General features: G+C 42.1%; 2 protein-coding genes across 6 annotated transcripts in view; one reads left to right on the forward strand and one right to left on the reverse strand.

Annotated features, from left to right (window-relative positions):
• CFAP92 (cilia and flagella associated protein 92 (putative)) overlaps positions 1-15564 on the forward strand; it is a 254276-nt gene that overhangs the window by 91008 nt on the left and 147704 nt on the right. The gene's annotated exons all lie outside the window — the stretch shown is intronic.
• The window catches only part of EFCC1 (EF-hand and coiled-coil domain containing 1), an 80600-nt gene that overhangs the window by 7240 nt on the left and 57796 nt on the right, over positions 1-15564 (reverse strand). Inside the window, exons 4-6 of one of the 5 annotated variants that reach the window (XM_075939732.1) lie at positions 9987-10122; positions 8623-8746; positions 1082-1240 (exon numbers count right to left, since the gene is read on the reverse strand). In XM_075939732.1, coding sequence (XP_075795847.1) covers positions 1082-1240; positions 8623-8746; positions 9987-10122 — 419 coding nt within the window. The other 4 variants (XM_075939733.1, XM_075939736.1, XM_075939737.1 and 1 more) reach the window with 4 other exon arrangements.

The raw sequence follows: 15564 nt of genomic DNA on the forward strand, positions 1-15564 counted from the left end.
CCCCTAACCTGGTTAGTATTTGGACAGGAGCATCTCTGGTACTACAAGAAGTAGGTTTGCTTCTTCAGGAAGTTGTACTCTTCTTGCTGAACTAGAGCTCATACATAGTGAAGCTGGTTGTGCGGGATGACGGAGGAATCATTGTGTAACGTGACTGGGTGCCTTTCAGCCCAGCACTGACTATACATCAGGTTGGTATGTCAGTGCTTTGGAATGAAAAGTTAGAGAAATGTGCGGGAGGATTATGTTCTTTCATTTCTTTTTTTCTATACATGTGGATGGGAGTGGTGCATAACCTATGCCTGGTGCATGCTGGGGTATAACGGGCAAAGGCCCTTTAAAACAGTGGAAATAGAACCAGACAAATATTTCTTAGGTCTGTTTCTACTGCCACTAAAACGTCTGCCACTAAAAAGATATTTTCTGTGGATGTGGGGGTGAGCAGGCCAAACTTGAGCACTCCAGAGTCTCCAGATGGTCAGTCGGATATAAAGACATTTATTTCTAAAATTGTCACTGGGGTAGTGTTGAATGCCAGCAGGATCCTTCCAGAGGATAGCTGAAATAAAACCCAGCCTTCGATATAATGATGTGGCTCTGCAAGTAACTGACCAATACTTACAAATTCATGTTGCAGCACAATCCATGCAGTGAAGTAGGTATGCCCCCAAAGTACAGCATCTTAGGTATACTATGTGTTTGGGTGTGCCCTACACTATCAATGTAATATTTGATGCATTTTCTTCTGGAGGACTAAATCCTGCTCTTAGAGGGGCTTGGGCCTAACTTAGTGGTTTTTTAGAAAACCTGAAACTACTATGATCCTAATGATGGGGGAAGGGGAGAATTTGGGGGAAGGGGAGAATTTGGAGAACTGTGATGGAAAATCACATGTAAGAACCCCTAGGGTTTTTCCTCTTTGCTGCAAGGCAACCAATGGAGCTGATGGTACCTGTGCAGCTGTGTCTTTTTAATGTAAGGGAACCCTTGGATTTGGATGTAAGGAACAAAAATCCTTTTCAGTGTGGGAAGGACATCATCAAAACCAGCTCTCATTCTCTGGACTACTTTCTTGCCGTACCAGGTCTTGAAGTTGTTGAAGAAGCTGTAAAACATCCATGAGCTTTTCTTCCACCAGTGACAGCCTAACTCTCTCCGTCTCCAACATCTGTAGCTCCATCTTCAATAATTCAGTCTCCTCCACCTTTTGTTGCAGTTCACCTAGCAATGGGCCTTTCATCTGGACAAGGACATAGGAAGTTAAAAGCACTGGAGCTTGTGTTCTCTTGCACAGAAATTGCAAAGCTAAGTTTTCCTCCAGACCAGTAAATGTCAGTTTGCTCCTGAAAACTATTGTGAAGGGAAATTCTTTACGTTGTTGTATTGCTACGTTTCTTTAAGGCACTGGATCAATAGCTGCTGGGAAATGCATTTGCTCTTCTTCATGACAATTCATTCAATATTTGGTGTAACTAGACTATTCAGAAATTGTAATTGTTCTCATTCTCAGTTCAGTACTTCAGCCTTTCTTATCTCTGTTTTTTCAAAGGAGGATAATGTAGAGAGATTTCTCTGTTTCTCTCACTACTGTCTCCACCCTTTCCCCCTCTATCCCATCCTACAGGCATAGAACACAGATTTATTAAATTAAGTAATAAGAAGGTGATATAGTCAGCAATTTTCTTGTAAGCATCTTGGGTAAAGTGAGTTTTGGGGAAAGATTTAAGACCCTGAGGGTACATCTAGAGAGTGGGGCTATTTTGGGATACCAGAGGTATCCCGAAATCGCTACCCCATGTTTTTTAATCATGCCTGTTATTTCAAAATATTTTTCAAAATAATGGGTACGCTATTTCGGTTTCCCTGTAATTCTCATTCCACAAGGGTTAAGGAATGTGTCAAAATAGCATGTTATTTAGAAATAAAATAAAAATAAGATACACAATTTGCATAGTGCAAATTGTGCATCTTATTTCAAATTTAGGGTGCTTTGTAGATGCTCCCTGATTCAGAATGCTTAAATAGGGAGATTAGTGGTTTGTAGTCCAGCTCAAGAAAAGCCTGTTCAAATAGGACATCCAGAAGCAAGCTGACAGATGGAAGTACCCATGTGCTTAAAGTTAAACATGTGACTAAGTGGTTTGTTGAACCAGGACCTTCCTGGGTTACTGCAAAGTCAATCTCTAGGGCTGTCTAGCCCTCAATAAAACCTTCCACATACCCCATTAGCACCCTATCCCCCAAGGTATCAAATCAGTTTCTCTCTCAGTCTTGCCTCTTGGAGCTGTTTCACTTTGTAAAAGTAATTAAATATTGTGTGGGCCTCAGTGATACAAAAGCTATCGTCAGTCTCTCCCATCTCAAGAAAGTGTCAGCCAATATATGTGGATGGAACAAAGCTGTGTTGAAATATTTTTGACCACTTCTAATAACCTCTCCTCATTCAAGCTTTTGCACTAGTAAATAGGGGTGGATTTCAACACATGCTTAAACTGAAGTATGTGCTCGAGCACTTTGCTGAATCAGGGTCTTAAATCCTTCCTCATCACCTACTTCTTCCAAGAGGTTTGCAAGACAGACTGTCTAAATTATCTACTTATTTCTTTCATGTGTTTTACTTATGAGTGAAATGCTCACCTGCTGGTGGGAGGATGTCAAAAGTTGGAAGGATAGGACATGAGGATGCTGGTATCTAAGCTTGCATTTTGGTGCGGAAGAAAGACAAGACGGCTGGATTGTAGAGGGAGGGCAAATTAGCATTTAACTTACAAGTTTCATTGTTCTAAAGAAATAGGACTTGTGCCTGTCACCATTCAGATCACCCAGGTTGTATGGTGTCTCCTCTTCTCTGTTGGATGCTCTGCCCTCCTTGGAACAAAAACCGTGTCGTCTTTGCTGGTTGGAAAATGCCATGATGCTAATGTGACCTAAATAATAGTAACCAGCTCCATGAATATCTCTCTCCCTCCTCTCTCTCACACATTTCTGTAAATCAATGTCAAACTCCAGTTCGGGGTGTAAGGAGGAATAATAGTTCAGAACAGTTTGATCATTAAGTATTATCTCAGAAGGGCGGCAGGGAGAGAGACAGGTGAGCACCGGTATCCCCATTTCCCAGATGAATGAAATGAAAGAAGGAGGTTAAATGACATGTAAAAATCCAGCCAGCAAATCTGTCAGAGGCAGAATTAGAATTTAGGAGTTCCTAGCACTTGGTCCCCTGATCATCCCACTCTCAAATTCTGCCCCTCAGAGCTTGTGTTAAGCCCCTCTTGTCTGCTCATCACAGAACTGCCCCACAAGATGGACTGTTAGAGATATCAGAGGCCTAGGACTGATGGAGGAGAGGCAATGCCAGTCAGGAATGCAATGCATTTGCTGAGCTATTAAAATGAGTCTGGAGAACATCTATTGGAAAGCGCTTATATTAAATATTAATTTCTGACTTTCATGAGCTGTAATTAATTAAACCAAAATAAATCTCTCATCCCATTCATTACTAGGCCCAAGCAGAGCACACAGCCTTCCTAAATATTATTATTCTTTGCAATTATTTGCTGCAAAGAGAAGTCAAATATATTTATTCTTAACTGTATTTATTAACACAATCCCATGTGATAAATGTCACGTTTGCTGGTTCTGTTAATCCCTTTTTGTTTCATCTTTATTACAGTTTTAACTGCAGCAGGGCCCCTTCTTAGGGAGAGAGGTGCTGAAATGACTGTAGGCTTTGAACGAAACAGCCTCTTCCTAGATTATATTTGGCAGAAAATATTATCTGAATCAACATTTCGTAGTTGGGCGGGGCATCACTCCTCCCCCCACTTCCAAGAGCTTATGTGGTCACAGTGCAGAAGTGAGATAATCCTTGGTCTACATTTTATTACATGACACCGCTAAAAAGAATGTTTTAATTGGCACTTGAGGTAGCATCAGATGAAAAAATTAATTGCTGCCATTAGCCAGACATGACCTTTACTTTGTGAACACCTCTAACTCCTCCAGCCTACAGAACAGTTTACATCCGAATGACTTAGTCTATATTCCAAGTGCCTTGAGAATTCCTCTGTGAACACTCACTTCACAGGAAAGAAGCAAATAAATGAATAGTTGTCTGTACATACACCCAACCTCATCGCCATCAACGGCGAGCTGTCGGGCTAAGGCATAATCAATGCTCTCTGAGACTGTGGGGAGGGAATTGTCTGATTTGAATTGACCTTATTGCTTCTTTCAGCTAGCAGTCCCTCCCTTCCTCTTCTGCACTGCACACATCCTGTATTTCATAGGTCCTGATCTCTACAGAAGGTATGTCTACACTGCATTCCTCTTTCGAGAGAGGAATGCAAATGCAGCTGAGCGAAATTGCAAATGAAGCACGGATTTGAATTTCCCATGCTTCATTTGCATAATCATGTCCGGGTGCTATTTCGAAATACCCTATTTCGAAAAAAGAAATGCAGTCTAGACGCGGTTATTTCGAAAGAAAACCCTTCTTTCAAAATTAAACCTCATTTTATAAGGAGTAAGGGTTATTTTGAAAGAAGGGTTTTCTTTCGAAATAACCACGTCTAGATTGCGTTTCTTTTTTCGAAATAGGATATTTTGAAATAGCGCCTGGATGCGATTATGCAAATGAAGCACGGGAAATTCAAATCTGCGCTTCATTTGCAATTTCGTTCACCTGCATTTGCATTCCTCTCTCGAAAAAGGAATGCAGTGTAGACATACAGAGACAGCCCTGCAAATCTGCAGGGATCTGCTTTAGATCCGCAGATATCTGTGGATCATTTTTGAGGACTGAATGTGGATACACATTTTGTGCGTGTGCAGGCCGCTAGCAGAGCTACATTTTCACCACGTATCAGTACAATGAAAGGGACAATATATAGATGAAAGAAGGGAAAAAGCCCTTGTCTGCTTAATCAAAGTACTCCTCTTTCTTAAAATTTTCTTTTCTTATACCACCCCCCTAATGTGTTAGCCACCAGGTGCTTATTTCACACACAGATGTCTAAAGATTTACATAAATGTCTGGGTAACTGCTCATCAGTCCTGAGTTATTCTGAATTGAGTTCTAACAGTACTCTGCATTGAGAACCAATAGGAATCTGCCACTTGGAAGTGTTTTATTTTTAGAGCATCTTATCTTTAGCCACACTGGGGGAAAACACACATGAACTTGTATGTCCTCAGCTGCATGCTACTGCAAGGCAGCAGACTCCATGCTGTTAGTTTTCAGTCACTAAACAAACACTTCTGGCAAAAGCTTCTCTCTTTAGTTTGGCTGCTTACATCTACCATTTTCTCTTATCCCATCTGTTGAAAAATGGATAAATGATGATAAAGTGTAGATTGCTTCCTAACAGATATGAGGAGGCAGGATGATTGATTTTTAAGGCATTGGACTGGAACTTTGAGTCCAGTCCCAGTTCTGCTACAGACTTTCTGGTTGGCTGTGGGCATGTCACTTGATCTATGTCTCATCTGTGAAATGGGAATAACTTCCTTATCTCCTAGGGAATCATGAGGCAAAATTCATTACTGCTTACGTGATGCTCATACTAACATGACAAGTGCAACAGAAAACCCAAACACTGAACTAGAGATTAATAAATATGTTATCTGTCAATTTAGTTTCTTACGGGAATTCATTTCTTTCTGTGTTCATCATTGTTTGGCATAACATCTGCCGGTGAACTGACCTATCTGAAGATACCCCGGTCATCTGAAGAAGTGGGCTGTGCCCACAAAAGCTCATGATACCATCTACATGTTTTGTTAGTCTATAAAGTGCTACCAGACCATGTGTTGTTTTTATCTGAAGATTGTGGACCGGGCTCAAAAGTGGAAGCTCATTTCTCTGTGTATAGAAAGAAAGAAAGAGAGAGAGAGAGAGAGGCACATGCAGATATAACTAAATGTAGAAACTCACACTCATGCTTGGAAATGTTCTTGAATGACTGGCACATTTTGAAAGGTGTAAATTAATTCTCTACTTTTTGATTAATCTGGCCTTGCAATACTGCAGCATTTGTTCACAGCACAAAGCGTTGCAAAGTGTTGATATATCTTTAGCATTTTCTCATGTTTTCCTCAATCTATCATCTAGGCCTGACTTCTTCATTAACCTGTCTTAGGTACATGTTCTTTTCAGTTATTGAGAACTGGAGCTCTATATAAAAAGAATCAAAGTTAACTCCTCTTTAATCTCCTGTGTTTTGTAGTCTTAGATTGGATCAGTGATGGGTCAATACCTGTGGTTCTTGCACTTACCCTGCCTGTTGATGCTGTTTGTGTGAACTTTCAGAATTGTTTTTGTAAATCTAAATAACAGAACCTGTTGGTATTTGAGCGAGCCTCCCCAAATGTTATGGAATGTGACAGCTACTTCTCAGTTGTTTCTTTATTAAACCAGGAAATTTATTTATATATATATATATATATATATGAGAGAGAGAGTATTCTTAAGCATTTTCTGCATACTTTTCATGGACTTAGAAAGTTCAAGGTGAGCATTCACTTTTTTTAAACTGATCTTTGAACCTTTCAGGATCACCATCTCTCATTGCCAAAGAGCTTTGTGGCAGCAGTAGCAGCAAGCTAAGCCACCAACTAAAATTATGCCTTCCTACCACTGATGTACACTGAATTGTAAATAATCTAATGGTCTGTAATAAGGACAAATTGGTTCACAAATACTGATTTTTAAAAATGTATGGTTATTCTACAATGAATGTGATGTTTATCTTGGGGGAGAGGTTGATTTTTTTTTTTTAAGGAAAAGCTGATGTTTTTATTCTGAAATTCTAGTATAACTGCTAATAATTTATAAGGGATCTTTTCTGAGCAAGATACACTGAACTTGTATCCATCCACAGAGGTTAGAAAACAGGCAACAGGACATTTCAAGCTCTGCAAAGGGAAGATGAATACATGTAAAAGTGTGAATGTAAGACAGGGGAAAAAAAGAGGTCAGTGTGGTTGCCATCAGAATGAACGGAGTAATTTTAGCTTTTTATGTGGTTGGTACTTAAGCAACATGGAAGCAAAGCTTTCCATTAACACAGATAATATTACTGGGATATATTGTCATTGAATACAGTAGTTACTGTCCCTAGAGAACTGCACCAGATGAAAGTATTTTCATTTTCCACAATTTTTCCCTTAAGCAAACTCCCTCATATCATTTCAGTGTCTCCTTCTCTCTTTGTCTCGCTCTCTCTGGGTGTGTCTAAACTACATGGCTCCATCGATGGAGCCATGTAGATTAGGCTGATCAGCAAAGGGAAATGAAGCCGCGATTTAAATAATTGCAGCTTCATTTAAATTTAAATGGCTGCTGCGCTGAGCCGACAAACAGCTGATCAGCTGTTTGTCGGCTCAGCGCGCTAGTCTGGACACTCCTGCGCTGACCTGAAAGCCCTTTATTGACCTCCCCGTTATGCCTCGTAGGACGAGGTTTACCGGGGAGGTCGATAAAGGGCTTTCACGTCGGCAGGGGAGCGTCCAGACTGCCCCAATCTGCTGACAAACAGCTGATCGGCAGAGCGGGTCAGCCATTTAAATTTAAATGAAGCCGCAATTATTTAAATCCCAGCTTCGTTTCCCTTTGCCGAACAAACAAATCTACATGGCTCCATCGACGGAGCCATGTAGTTCAGACGTACCCTCTGTGAGAGAGAGCGCGCATGTTCTTGATACTGAAATCTTGACTCAGTGGCAACATGCAGAAAAGTTGAACGTTTACTATGAATTCAAACAGACCTTAGTGGTTAGGCATTCCAAAAACACTAAAGTTCTCCGGAGAAAAGGAGCATAAAATAGCTGATTTTGACTGTGTAGCAGATGAAACTTGGGAACCAACTAAATGTGAGGCAATAACATTTTTATAATATTAACCAATTTCTGACACATGATCACATGACTTGCCATCCAGTCAGGTAAACTGGAAGTCAGTTTATGGCCCCATTTTTTTCTCCTCCCCTTATCCCCTGAGGTTTTGGGAATTTAAATAAGATTAGGTGAAGATACCAAGACATCAATTGTATCTTCTAAACCATGAAGTTATGTCCACACTAAGAAATAGAGGTATCTTCACTTCCTACGGCTGAAGTTCAGATTTTCCTTCTGTCAGTGAACTGCAAGATGGAATATAAGTTGAGCACTTGCAACTGATCCAAGAGAAGGTGCCTCTACAAAGGTTATTTTGGGGCCTGGTGAGAAGATTGGTGATAGCCTCCACATAGCCTTCTACCCTGTGTTGAGACACCGCAGGGGAACCTTGTATTTCCTGCACCTACTCTCTCCACTTTGTTCTCCAGAGCTATCAGTCCAGTGCCTTTTCCTGCTATTAAACCCACCTGGATACTTTACAGAATTTTAAATACTGTTTTGTCAAAACAGCCTATAGTCATGTGGGTATATCCAAGAGTAAAGTCCTTCAGATCCATGGAGGTCATGCAATAGTTATATTGGAAGCGCTATTGCCATGGAAAGCTAGGATGTGGTCCGGCATTAACAAGGTTGCAAGCTAACTGAAATCAGATGTAATTACAAAACATGACTATTTGAAATAGTAATTAAAAGAATATAAAATCAGGTAAACCTGGCACTTCTTACCTCTTTCATGTTCGTTTCTAGTTTTTTCACTTCGTGTCCTTTCCTCTCAAGCTGCTCAGTTAACTTGGTAATTCTCTCTGCTAGCTCCACGGTGGCATTCTCATGGTCATCCTTATTGGTGCTTCTAAAATAAGACGTCAATTTCTTCACTATTTTGTCATCACATCTGCGCGTTATAAAGAGAAACTAGCGACACTTCCAGGAAAGGTCAATGGGTTTCCTGCTATTCTCCTGGCTTCACAATCATAGGGCATCAGTTCAAACTTGTGACCTTGACCTACAGAGCTCTTTATGGTTTGGATCCCAACTATGCTGGTTTCCCATCTCCTCTTAGTTGACAGCTGAAATCAGCTGAGGTGCCTGAACTAACAGCTTCTATGTTTGTATAGCTGGAAAGAGACTGGCAAGCAGGCTGGAAAGTCTACTCGCCCATGGCTTCACTGGGAGGAGGATTATGCTGGAAATTATCTTTTCTGGAGAGCAGGGGGACATTTCCCAGAAGGAATTCTAATCCATATAGATGGTCTATGCCAGTGGTCCCCAACCTTTTAGGGCTGCTGAGCGCCCGGGGGCGGGGCCTCTCATGCACCGGGCACCTGGGGCCATGGCTGCACACGCGCCCAGGGGCAGGCCCACCCATATGTCACATACCCGGTGCCGGCACCGCCCATGCTCAGCACTCCTGGGGCCGGCACCACTCCTGTGCTGCGCGCCCAGGGCCGGGGCCACCCACATGCCCAGGAGCCGGCAGCACCCATGCACCTCGCGCCCAGGGCCAGCACAGCCCATGCACCGCGAGCCTGAGGGCAGGGCCACCCAAGTGCTGCGCACCTGGGGCTGGCACCGACCCTGTGCCACGTGCCCGCGGGCGGGGCTGGCCCCGATCACTCAGCGGGCGCACAGAAATGGCCCGGTGGGCGCCATGGTGCCCGCGGGCACCGCGTTGGGGACCACTGGTTTATGCAATGTGTGTAAAATATTTACTGCAAGTGCAGCTGAAGATGTGACTTAGCAAAGAGGATTCAAGTGATATGCAGGGTATGTTGTTAAGAAGGATTTTCCTCTAGCATGTGGACACTGGGGTTTCTTTTTACTTGGAGTAAAACATACCTTCCCGCCCACCCACAAATATCTCACTTTCCTTTCTTATTCCTGCTAGCATCAGATGGGTATTTCAAACACAGTTTGTCTCTGGTGCCTGGAACGAGAAGGCACAGAGGGATTGTTGTCTTTTTTTTTTTTTTTTTTTTTCTTCTTCGGTGAAATAGTTTTATGGCTTCTCACTAAGAGACCTCATTTAAATCATGCAATACAATTTGCAGTGGGAAACCAAAGGGCTAAACGGTAATCTCCGTTAAACATACCCGCTTCCGCAACAGGGGACTCTGTCCAGAAGTTTCTTCACATCAGCCACTTGGGATTGCTGGTCCCCTATCCACTTCTCCTCCTCTTCATCTGAGGCAGCCTGGCCCTCCACAGACCGGAACATCTGATCTTCTACTGAGGAAAAGAACAGCCACTTAGCTTGAGCGAAAGCTTGGTCATGCTCATTACCTTTTGGATACTTGATTCTCAACATCTTTTGTTTCGGTGAAAGTGAATCACTTTAAAATCTAAAATGTGTAAGAGAGAAATGGCATATGATAGAGGTCTATAAAATCATGAGTGGCGTGGAGAGGGTGAATAAAGAAAAGTTATTTACTTGTTCCCATAATATAAGAACTAGAGGACACCAAATGAAATTAATGGGTAGCAGATTTAAAACTAATAAAAGAGGGTATGTCTACACTATCCCCCTAGTTCGAACTAGGGGGGGGTAATGTAGTTATACGGAGTTGCAAATGAAGCCCGGGATTTGAATTTCCCGGGCTTCATTTGCATAAAGCCAGCCGGCGCCATTTTTAAATGCCGGCTAGGTCGGACTAGCTAGTTCGGATTAGGCTTCCTATCCGAACTAGCTGTACGCCTCGTAGAACGAGGTGTACAGCTAGTTTGGATTGGGAAGCCTAATCTGAACTAGCTAGTCCGTGCTGCGTGTAGCCGTGCGGCACGGGGTCCGACCTAGCCGGCATTTAAAAATGGCGCCGGCCGGCTTTATGCAAATGAAGCCCGGGAAATTCAAATCCCGGGCTTCATTTGCAACTCCATATGACTACATTACCCCCCCTAGTTCGAACTAGGGGGGTAGTGTAGACATACCCAGAAAGTTCTTCTTTACACAGCGCACAGTCAATCTGTGGAACTCCTTGCTCAAGGAGGCTGTGAAGGCTAGGACTATAACAGAGTTTAAAAAAGAGCTAGATAAATTCATGGAGGTTAGGTTCATAAAAGGCTACTAGCTAGGGGGTAAGGAATGGTATTCCTGGCCTCTGTCTGTCAAAGGCTGGAGAGGGATGGCAGGAGACAAATCGCTTGATCATTGTCTTCGGTCCACCCCCTCTGGGGCACTTGGCATTGGCCACTGTCGGCAGACAGGATACTGGGCTAGATGGACCTTTGGTCTGACCCAATATGGCCATTCTTATGTTCTTATTCACATAATAGCACAGAAATGCTTCCATATATTTTTAGCAGCTCCTGAAATCAAATCAGTGGTTCTAAGATTTGATCCACTGCAAACAAATATTTAGTGCGTGGTATCAGCAAGAAAAGTTTTGTTCTGAGCATTAATCCCTGAATTGGCATCAGTTTAAATCGATTTAAACATGGGATTTTATTTTTATAGTTTGTTTTCATAAAGTACAGTGTCAGATCATTCAAATGCATGGTTTCCGTAGTTAGCAATTGTTATTTGCAGTGATGTAGGGAAGGTGATCCCACGATACTGGAGAGACAAGGTGGGTGAGGTTGTATCATTTTTCACCTCCAAAGATATCAACAGAAAAGCTTTTGAGCTATGTAGCTTGAAAAAGCTTGCTCTTTCACTAACAGAATACAATACAAGCTATGGCCTTACCTACCTTGTCCCACAAAATTAGCAAGTCAAACAATCTCTAAAGGCTGGAATTAATTCCTTCATACATATAAAGTTATGAATCCTTAATATTTCAAATATTGGGCATGTGAAGTTTGCCTTTAGTTATAATCTATTCAGGTATTTTTTAATTTTGTCATTTTAATGTAAGTGTGGGGGGGAAGGAGGGCAAACAACCTTTGGCTCATGGCTCACCGGGGTAATCTGTGGGCAGGAGCATGAGACAGTGTATTTACATTAGGTATCCACAGGCACAACCCCCCACAGCTCCCAGTGGTTGCGGTTCACCGTTCCGAGCCAATAGGAGCTGATGGGCTGCATACCAAAGATTTACAGCCCCTGGCATAAGGTACTAGCTTTGTGCATGCATGACTGAGTGATGGTGCCCTCCAGAGGCAGGCATGAAAAGAAAATAAGAGACCTGCACCAGCAACCAGCTGGAGCTCAAGTGGTAGAGGCCTGTGTTCTAATCTTAGTGACTTCTATGCCTACATGTGCAAGGGAGATTTATATAATTGTCTGCAGGCTTGGTTTTTGTTTGTAATTGGTGCTGTGCTGTAGGCTGCTCCCTATGGGTTTGTCACAATAGAGTGTACAACGTTCATGCTGCCCAGGGCATAAAATTCAGCCACCTTTGAGATAGACTACTTCCACTCAAATGAAAGAACAATTATCCATTCGCTAGCACTAGCGGTAGGGCTCGGTATGTAGTCCCTTTACAGCCCTTCTGCCAAGAAGGGTTGAGGCAATCACAAACCTTCGGGGTAGGTCTGATGTATTGTATTCTGCCCATTAGAGGGCAGTGTTGTTGCACATACCGGACAATCCAGTCATCTTTCACCTGGCTGCAATTCTAAATGATGAGATACCAGCTCCTCCGTCAGGTATATTTTCTACAATTAAAAAGGCAACCTGATTTCTAATTATTTTTTTAAAAAAATACTGGACAGAGGCATGCTAATTTAATTTGTCTTCAAATGGAGTTCAGTTCACCTAGTTGATGTGCTATCACAATCAATAATTCATCTGCTGAGAAGGAATAAAAATGTTGGTTCCCTGCAGTATTACAGTGTCTGTATATTTATATTGCAATACTAAATACCAGCCAAGTTAACTTCCTAGAACTACTTTTCCTTCAGAACTCTTCACACTACCAAAACAAAGAATTCCTTTCAGGTTTTCAATCTGAGATACATTACTAGTATACATATTTTTGCATAATCAATTAATTTCTCTTGCTAATTAATTCAACAGAAAAGCAATCGGCTCTTACAGGGGTTGTAGGAGTGGCAGAATTGTTGATGAGGCATTTACGTTAGAAAACAACTTCACTTTCCTATGTCAAGACTTGCAGACTGTCATGCTTGTTTTAGGAGGCAGTGATGCATATGCCGTGGAATATACAGCTCTTTACTAAAGGGGGGGGGGGAGGGAAAGAAGGGACACAAACATTCAAGCAGCTCTGATGCCCTGGAGATTTGAACCCCTAAATTATCATTTCTTCCACATGGGAAAATGCCACTTTCTCTAAATGAACTTCTCCACCTACGCATCCACTTCTCCACTTACGCATCACAACAGAATGACATAGCAGACGCTACCTTTTTTCATTCCCTTTACTGCCTCTGGTTATTAGGACAGGAGACGAAATATATGTGACATCTCTTACTTGGCATCCTAAACAGCCATAAAAATTGCATAATACAAATATTCTGAGGCTTGCTGAATCTAATTCTCTAATCACGTTATTCGGACATAGTTACAAATACTCTTCTGAAATAAGAAATTAAAATTTATAAATGACTTACAGAAGTACATTCATAATGCATGAAATGACTTCACTTGCCAACCCCAGAGCTGTGTGAAACTGACTCATTTTGTTTGTGGAACTTTTCAGTTTCGTTTGGAGTGGTTTTTGACACTCCTTGCTCACTCAGTTTGTTCTTTACTGGAGAAAATGTCTATTTTCACATGATAAAGGTATGAAAATGTGAATTTCTTTGTGTATACTTCTTGATAGGAAAGCTATCTGTTCCACGAGATACAGATAGTTCGGAATAGGAAGCCTAATCCGAACTATCTAGTTTGTGCCGCGTGTAGCCGCGGGCACGGAGTCTGCACAAGTGGACATTTAAAAATGGCGGCGCCTGGCAACATGCAAATGAAGCCCGGGAAATTCAAATCCCGGGCTTCATTTGCAAGTTCGAATGACTACATTAACCACCCTAGTTCAAACTAGGGTCGTAGTGTAGACATACCCTGAGTGACATAAGTTATACTCACCTAAGTGCCGGTGTGAACAGTGCTATGTTGGTGAGACAGTTTTTCCTACTGATGTAGCTACAGTTGCTCACAGGGGCTGGAGTAATTAAGTTAACAGCAGAAGTCTCTCTGGTCGGCTTAGAGCATCTGAACTAACAGTGCTACAGCGGCACAGCTGCACTGTTGTAAGTTCTGTAGTGTAGCTATAACCTATGTCTCTCTCGTGGCAATACAGAGCCACTGCCTCAAAGCAATCTGATCAGGCCTATATCTGCCACTTTGTTGTATTCAACTCAAATTAAAAGTACAGAGAAGCCTTTAGAAAATCATGTTGGCAGCACGGCATATTACCACTCACTTGATGGGCAGCCATATGCACAGCTTCACTCTAGCAGAACAAAATACTTGCTTATTTTTTGCAATCAAGGATGACATCTCTCTGTGTCTCTGGAGGACATTATTGTATCACGCTTACAGGCATACACTTCAGACCTCAAATTTAGGTGTTCACTTCCAAATAACTTCGCAATGGATTTTTTTTCTGTAGCAGTTTCTTGCTCGTGGCTAATTCCTAAGCAGCCTGACATTTGTCTTCATTTGGCTGTAGATGTGTCCAACCACCACTAAGAGAAATGCAAGCTGTAGCTTTGCAATTGCTGTCTACTTGGCATATAAACCATTACCAGGATGAACGACCTTAGGATAATACAGCTTTCAGAAATGGCTCTCATCATTACAGCATGTAAATAAGCCAACAAAGTTGTCCTCTCATCTAGAGTCTCTATAATTCTTTTCTCTGTATAAGTCCTGTGGTATTCTAGTAATTATTATCCAGAGTCTGTCTTGGGAGGTCTGATGGCTTTAAGAGACTTACATTCAAACCGTGGGACATACAATCCTATGGGAATTGCAACAAAACAGCACGTTTATAGCAACAGTGTTATGTGTTCAGATCATTCAAAACTGCAGAGGGGGAAAGGTTGTATTTTTGTGGAATATTAACTGTAAAATATTTCATTGAAACTGATTGTAAGCTGAAGTTCTTGGGTATTATTTATACAGAAACTAAGATCTCTTACTAATAAGCAAGAAAAAAGTCATTCTGGTCTAGTGAATTCTAGGAAGGGGACAATTCTTTCAAGCATTATTTACAAATGACATGTTCGCTATTACTTTTAAAATAAATGTGAATAGGGTCATCCCTGCAGGAGTGTGGGGCCTGGGACATAGGTGCTGAGTTTCTAATCTGTGGCCAAGGTGTTCTTCCCAGGTCCTGCCCCCACTTCACTCCATCCCTAAGGCCTCACCCACTTCTTCCCTACCCAGTTCTGCCCCTTCTCTAAGCACTCTGTGCCTTCATTCCTTGTACCTCCCTGCAGCACTTCCTGATGCTGTTAAACATCTGATCCATGGTAGGTGGATAGGTGCTGGGAGGGAAAGGGATAAGCAGGACCCATGAGCAAGTAGAAGGCTCTGGGGGGAGGAGGAAGTTCTGATGTAGGGGCTGCTGATTTTTTCCTGTGGCTACTCCAGCCCTGGGCAAATCGGCCTCCCCACTAGTCTCTTCACCATCCATCTTTTTTTTTTTTTTTTATCACTTAACACTTATCAAAGCATCCAAGCATCGGAATGGGGCAGTGTTCCCAATTCACTATATTCAAGAGATGGCTCTGAGCAGAAGACATTTTTTAAGGGAAACTGATGTT

Source organism: Pelodiscus sinensis, chromosome 11 (assembly GCF_049634645.1).
Source record: "Pelodiscus sinensis isolate JC-2024 chromosome 11, ASM4963464v1, whole genome shotgun sequence".
Taxonomy (NCBI): domain Eukaryota; kingdom Metazoa; phylum Chordata; order Testudines; family Trionychidae; genus Pelodiscus; species Pelodiscus sinensis.